The 7153-nt window shown below is 47.6% G+C and overlaps 1 protein-coding gene across 1 annotated transcript; it reads left to right on the top strand.

Moving 5' to 3' along the window:
• The first annotated feature begins 2633 nt into the window (after positions 1-2633).
• On the top strand, positions 2634-5941 carry LOC140908146 (uncharacterized). Its single transcript, XM_073335112.1, has 2 exons — positions 2634-3846; positions 5635-5941. Exons 1-2 carry the CDS (start codon positions 3121-3123, stop codon positions 5806-5808), a joined length of 900 nt encoding a protein of 299 aa, XP_073191213.1. The 5' UTR covers positions 2634-3120; the 3' UTR covers positions 5809-5941.
• Positions 5942-7153: the final 1212 nt, after the last annotated feature.

Below are 7153 nucleotides of genomic sequence, written 5' to 3'. Positions count from 1 at the left end.
GAAGAGGGGGCCACAAAAGGTGCCTACACATAATCTACCTCACCTCCCCCCAGCTGGATAACTGCATCCAGAGGGATCACCCTAGTGTGGTCAAAACTGAACAACGATATCTGGGATGTGGAACGTTCAAACCCTGATGGGCAACCCAAAAAATAACAGGCCAGAGCAAAGAACAGTGATCATGGCCAGAGAAATCAGGATATATGATATTGATATTGCTGCATTGAGTGAGATCTTGCATGCAGGAGAAGGACAGCTCAAGGAATAAGGTGGTGGTTATGTTTTTTTTTTTCTGGAAAGGAGCAGCTGATGATGAATGAAGAATCTATGGCGTTAGTTTTACTATCAAAAATGAAATTGTCAACCAACTCTCAGAATTACCAGTTAGCATCAGTGAACGACTCATGACACTTGCCAGGAACCAGCATGCAACACTCATTAGTGCATATGTTCCAACTCTTGATGCTGATGTTGAAACCGAAAAAGGATTCTACACTGACCTTGAACAAATTCTCTCCACCATACCCAAACAGGACAAGCTCACACCCTTAACCAAAAGTTGGACATGACTCAGAACTGTGGAATGGCATGATCAGAAAGGAGGGAGTGAGCAAGAGCAGTTTCAATGGAATTCTTCTCCTGACCAAATGTACGGAACATGATCTAATTATCACAAACACCATGTTCTTCCAAAAGAACAAGTACAAGACATTGTGGGAACACCCATGATCTAAGCATTGGCATCTGAATGACTGTCATTCTCTGTGCTCATGATCATGATGAGGTTTACATCACCAAAGCAGTGATTGGTACTGATGATTCTTGAACAGACCATTGTTATCCACTCCATCACTTTCATCAAACTCACACCAAATTTAAAAATGCAGAAAAAATCAGCCAGATGGGAGATCAAGATCAAGAGCCTGAAGGACCCAACTAAATGTGACTGTTTCCAGCACTGCCTCACTGAGAAATGGATGAATATAAAACCAAGATGGAGAGCGCTGGAGATCACTGGAAAGCACTCAAATCAGCCATTCGTGTTGCAAGTGAGGGAACACTGGGCTTCTCAATCAGGAAGAACTGAGACTGGTTTGATGAGAATTATCAGGAAATCGAAGACTTGACTGGTCGTCTGTGCTTGGCAAAATGACATAAATTCCAAGCAGAATCAATACATCCACCATCAACTCAAAGATGAGGTTTAAAAGAAAACCTGAGAAATAAAGAGCAACTGGTGGGAGAACAAAATGAAGGAGATCCAACAGCTTGCTGACATCCATGACATGCATGGATTCTTCAACACTACCAAATCCCTCTATGTACTGAGAACCCACAGGTTAATCCCCTCAGATCCAGTGATGGAGCTAACCTCGTCACGGACAATGAATTCATCAATGTGTGATGGAAGGAATACTTCAAAGACCTTGTGAATTGTGATTCCAGCGTTGATGAAAGCATCTTTGACTTAGTCCCTCAACATCCTGTCAAGGATGACCTCAGAATGCCACCAACATTCATCAAGGTAAAGAAACCCATCAAACAGATGAAGAACAATAAGGCATCTGTACCAGAAGAAATCCCAGCTGATGCTAGGGATGCCATGATCAATACCATCTTCAAGAAAGACAAATTGGATTGTGGAAACTATTGAAGAATCACCTTGTTGTCCACCTCTGGAAAGATTCTTGCCAGAATTCTCCTCAACTGGCTGCTCCCCTTGGCTGAGGAAATCCTCCCAGAATCGCAATGTGGATTCATACCATTTTGAGGTACCACCAACATGATCTTCACTATCTACCAACTTCAGGAAAAGTTCTGTGGGCAACATCAGCCTGTGTACCTGGCTTTCATCGACCTCATGAAAGCATTTGATTCCATAAATTGTGTGGCTCTGTGGTGAATTCTCCTTACATTTTGATGCTCACCAAAATTTGTTGCCATCCTCCTTTTCCTCTACAGCAACATGTCTGTGATGGCCATCAGCAATGGTTCTGAAATGGACCCCTTCCTAGTCCAGACAGGAGTCAAGCAAGGCTTTATCATTGCTCCAACCCTTTTCTATATCTCCCATCCTGTCATCCTCCTTCTCATTGCTTACAAGCCCCCCTTCCAGACTTGACATCCAATACAAAATGGACAACAAGCTCTTCATCTCAGTCACCTGTGATCCAAGACAAAGACTATAATTAAATCATTCATTGAACTCCAGTATGCGGACCACTGTGTCCTGTGCACCCACTCAAAAGAAGATTGTCAGAACAATAGTCAGTGTTTTCTCTGAAGCCTACAACCAACTTGGCCTCACACTCAACACCAAGAAAGCTAAAGTACTGCACAAACAGGCTGCAAATCACCAGAATTCAATAAATAAACCTTGGAGAACATCAGACACTTCCTTTACCTCGGCAGCTATCTGTTGCAGAAAGCTGACATTGAATAGGAAATGCAACACTGCTTTCAATGCACCAATACAGTTTTCAGATGCTTGAGAAAACGTGTCTTCGAAGAGTATGACATTAAGAATCAAACCAAGCCAGGCCATTATTATCCCTGCTAGCTTGTAAAGTACTAAAACCTGGGTCACGTACGTTAAACGCCTCAAGCTTCTTGAATAATATCATCATGTGAAGGGTTAATGTCTAGCTATTCCACCTGGAAGCAGGCGGGGCACACCCTGACTGTTTCCTAGGAGCAATGCACACATTGCTCTATCCAAGGACAAGGGCTAGATATGAACCCTGAGAACTTGGTTGTTTGGACAGCAACTGTGGGAGGTTTTTTAGCCTGGGCTCAAGGCCTGAGAACCAGGATTGTAGTAGATAGAGGATGGTAACTAAGCATATGAATCAACGTCATACATTCCTTTGTGTAGCAGTGTGTAATGCTTAGGGGGAGAAATATAATAAAAGGAGAAGGTGGAAGGCAGGGGGGGCAGAACAGCCCATCTCCGCTGACCAGCCTGCTTGCTTGCATAAAGCTGTGTTCTGTCTCATCACTGAACCGCAACAACTGGCGCCCAACGTGGGGCCCTCAGCACTCACCTCGCCCGGCAAGGGTTTCAGACGCGTCACTCATCCACTTCATGGATCCCGGTGAGTATTTTTCATTGTGGTAAGTATGGGAAGCTCCCTCTCTGCTTTGCAAGTGCAACACCGTAATGAGCTGCAGTATTTGCTGCGTAAGGCTCAGCATGACTGCCCGGCTCGAGAACTCACTCTCCTGCTACAGGAGGTGCGTGCCAAGTGCCCGTGGTATCCTGAAGCCGGAAGCCTTAAGCTAGCGGACTGGGAGCGATTGGGCCAGACATTGCACAAAGAGCCTCGGGCACCCGTGCAGGCTTTACATGCCTGGCACCTCTGCCGCGACGTGGTACAGCGTGTCGCCTCGGACAGACCCTCCCTCGCGAGGCTGGTGCTCTCGCCGCCCCCGTCCGCCCCTGCAGCCATCCCCCCTCCTGGCGATGCGACACAGCGTGTCGCCTCGGAAAGGCCCTCTCCAGCCCCAACAGAGGAGCTGCCGATCCTGCCACCCCCGTCCGCTCCTGCAGCCATCCCTCCCCCTGCTTCGCCCCCAGTGCCTCTATTACCACCGCCTCCCTGGCCTTCCCCACCGGAGCCGGTGTGTGATCACCCTCCCCCCATGGGGCCCCCTGGAGAGTCATCTGCATCTGCTCAGAAGCTTTCGCTGGTGCAACAAATGGTTCACGCAGCGAAAGCTCGATCAGATCTTACAGCAGAGGAGCTGGCTGATCTGGTCTCCGTTTGCCCGGTGACCTGGCAGAATGATGACCAGGGCAACCCCGTGGGCACCTGGACCACTCTGCCATACTCGGTGGTTAGAGAGGTAAAGAAAGCAATTCGTGAATTTGGCCTGACTAGCACCTTTGTGCGTGGTCTCATTGAAGGGATGGGTGCTGGGTACTCCCTAATCCCTGAGGATTGGAAAACGCTGCTGCGCATGATGTTGTCACCCAGTCAGTATGTTATTTGGCTTAGTGAGTATCGGCAGATGGCAGAACGCCAAGCCCAGGTATATAGAGAGCAAGGTATCATTTATGAGCATTTGGCAGGGGAGGGCCAGTTTGCTACTATTGGGATGCAGTCTCAACTCCCTCAGGCTGTCTTCCCCATTATCTCCACCTGTGCCCAGCATGCTTTCAAGAAGGTCCCGGATTCAGGCAAGCCTATCAAAAGCTTTGTCAGTATTCGTCAGGGTGCCTTAGAGTCCTTTTTGGATTTTACCAACAGATTGCAGGAGGACACTGACTTTCAGCTGCCAGGGGAGGTCTGTGCCATACCTACACAGGTGACGGGACCTCTCCCTGCCGGCTTTGTAGGTCTTGTTCTCCCTCGCTCACATGCTGGGAAACAGGGCTTTTTTGTCATTTCAGGGGTCATTGATGCTGATTACACTGGCATTATTAAGGTTCAGGTGTGGACTCATCTTCCACAGTCGCTCCTGCGTGGACGGTCAATTGCACAATTGATTTTAGTCCCCTATCAGGTGCCAGCTGCCGAGGATCGAACTCGGGGTGGAGGAGGCTTTGGATCTACGTTGTCTCACTCGCCGTCTCACAGCGTTCAGAATTGGCTGCTGTTATTTTGGCCTTTCAATTTTTTGCTGATTGTCCCTTTAATTTAATTGTGGATACCCATTATGTTTATTAGGTAATTGCTTATTTACCCCTTGCCCTCATTACCCCTCAGGTTGATGCAGACCTCCTTCGCCTGTTTTTGTCTTTACAGCACCTTCTTGCCACTTGTTATTTCCCTTACTTTGTTGCTTATATTCGCAGTCATACCCCTCTGCCTGGGCCACTCACTGAGGGCAATGCACGCGCCGATCGCGCGTTGCGTGGTCAGGTAAATTCCCTTTTTTCTGACCCCATTGAAAGCCATGCCTTTTTTCATCAGTCTGCCTCTGTTTTGGCCCGGCAGTTTCACATTCCTGCTGATCATGCACGTTCCATTGTTCGTTCCTGCCCCCACTGTGCTGCTGCTGCTCCTACTTTTTCTTATGCCGTTAACCCCCGAGGTACCGCAGCAAATCAGCTGTGGCAAATGGATGTTACTCATGTACCACAATTCCGCCCCTATTCATTTTTACATGTTTCCGTTGATACTTATTCAGGCTTCCTTTGGGCAACCCCACAATGTGGGGAAGCCACTAACAAAGTTATTCACCATTTGCTGGCCTGCTTTTCTGTTATGGGTCGCCCTTGCCAAGTTAAAACAGATAATGCCCCAGCCTACTGCTCTGCAGCCCTCTCCACCTTTTGTGCCCGCTGGGACGTCCGTCTTAAACACGGAATCCCTTATAATTCCACGGGCCAAGCCATTGTTGAACGTGCCAATCGCACACTCAAAACCTTGCTAGATAAACAATTAAAACAAGGGGAGCTGCGTCTCCGAACCTTAGACATTCAACAACAGATGTATATTCTCTTGTTTACTTTAAATAATTTAACACTGAATGCAGATCAGCAGACCCCTGCGGATCGGCATTTTCACAAATCTGAGGTACTGGAAAGACCGCGTGTCTTTTACCGTCAGCTGCCCGATCCACAGTGGCTGGGCCCAGCACCTCTAGTCACTTGGGGTCGGGGATATGCTGCTGTGTCTCTCCCTGCAGGACCGTTGTGGGTTCCAGCCCGGTGCGTGCGACCAGCACTTAAACAACATGGCATGGCACCCGGGGCTGTCGAATCCCATACCAGAGTTTCAGCTGACCTTGGAGGAGACCGCGTTGCCCCCCGAGTCGACAACGGCGGGACGGAAACGGAGGAGGCGTAACGTCCCAAGCTAGCCCGTGACAGGGGGAGCAGTAAAAGCATTGGTCGCCACGGCTCAACGAAAACTGGCAGCAGATCAGCAGCCAGAAACTCCTAAGACTTTGTTTGTGGCGATTTTCGCCCAAATCACTGCTAATTCTGTGATGATTGTGTGCCTTTTGTGCCTGCTATTTCCTGTAGGGGTTGGCTCGGAAGCGCCTCCCCCGTTACAAGTCCGTAGGAGAATAAGATACTGCTCTTTGCTTATGCTAATCTTTTCTCCCAGTACTCTAGCATGGGTAATTGGGGCCCGGCCAACTATATTCTGCCTCGCACGGCTATATCCCTTCACACACCGTACCCGGCCGGGGCTCACAATGTCACCTGTGCGCGTGTAGTTAACTGCACTAGTACAAAGGTGCCATTGGGCTGTCAAAAAATTTCTCAATCCCTTTTAAATTGTTCCCATGCTGTTAATGTTTCATATAATTATGGCCATATCATCCTACCATCAGGATGGGTTTTTACTTGTGGTTCATGCACCTTTAATTATATTCCTGCAAATTTAAGTGATGGCACCCTTTGCTGTTTTAGTAGAATGATATTTATATTGCCTTTTGCTGGTTATAATTGTAGTAAAAGAAGTGTACCCCTTTTAGATGATTATATTGCAGATGTTAAGCTTTTGGTTATTTTGTGTTTGTAATTATTGGGCTTATTTTTTGTTGTTGCTGTGTACAATGTATTCCTTCCTTGTTAAGACTTTGTAAAATTTTGCCCTGGAAAGCTCCCCAGGTTATGTCCTTGTCTGTCTGGGAGTTAAATAGCATGACAAAACAAATTGGCGGCTACCATGAGATGGCCAACTATCAATAAACAAAAAAGGGGAGATGAAGGGTTAATGTCTAGCTATTCCACCTGGAAGCAGGCGGGGCACACCCTGACTGTTTCCTAGGAGCAATGCACACATTGCTCTATCCAAGGACAAGGGCTAGATATGAACCCTGAGAACTTGGTTGTTTGGACAGCAACTGTGGGAGGTTTTTTTAGCCTGGGCTCAAGGCCTGAGAACCAGGATTGTAGTAGATAGAGGATGGTAACTAAGCATATGAATCAACGTCATACATTCCTTTGTGTAGCAGTGTGTAATGCTTAGGGGGAGAAATATAATAAAAGGAGAAGGTGGAAGGCGGGGGGGCAGAACAGCCCATCTCCGCTGACCAGCCTGCTTGCTTGCATAAAGCTGTGTTCTGTCTCATCACTGAACCGCAACAATCATGGGTGCCTCCACAAGATCTTCCGAATCAAGTTGGATGACCTACACACCACCATCAGTATTCTGTCCCAAGCCAAGACCTCCAGCATTGAAACTATGATCAT

Source organism: Lepidochelys kempii, chromosome 3 (assembly GCF_965140265.1).
Source record: "Lepidochelys kempii isolate rLepKem1 chromosome 3, rLepKem1.hap2, whole genome shotgun sequence".
Classification (NCBI taxonomy): domain Eukaryota; kingdom Metazoa; phylum Chordata; order Testudines; family Cheloniidae; genus Lepidochelys; species Lepidochelys kempii.
Note: the sequence above shows the minus strand (reverse complement) of the source record. Positions and strands in the feature narration are given on the sequence as shown.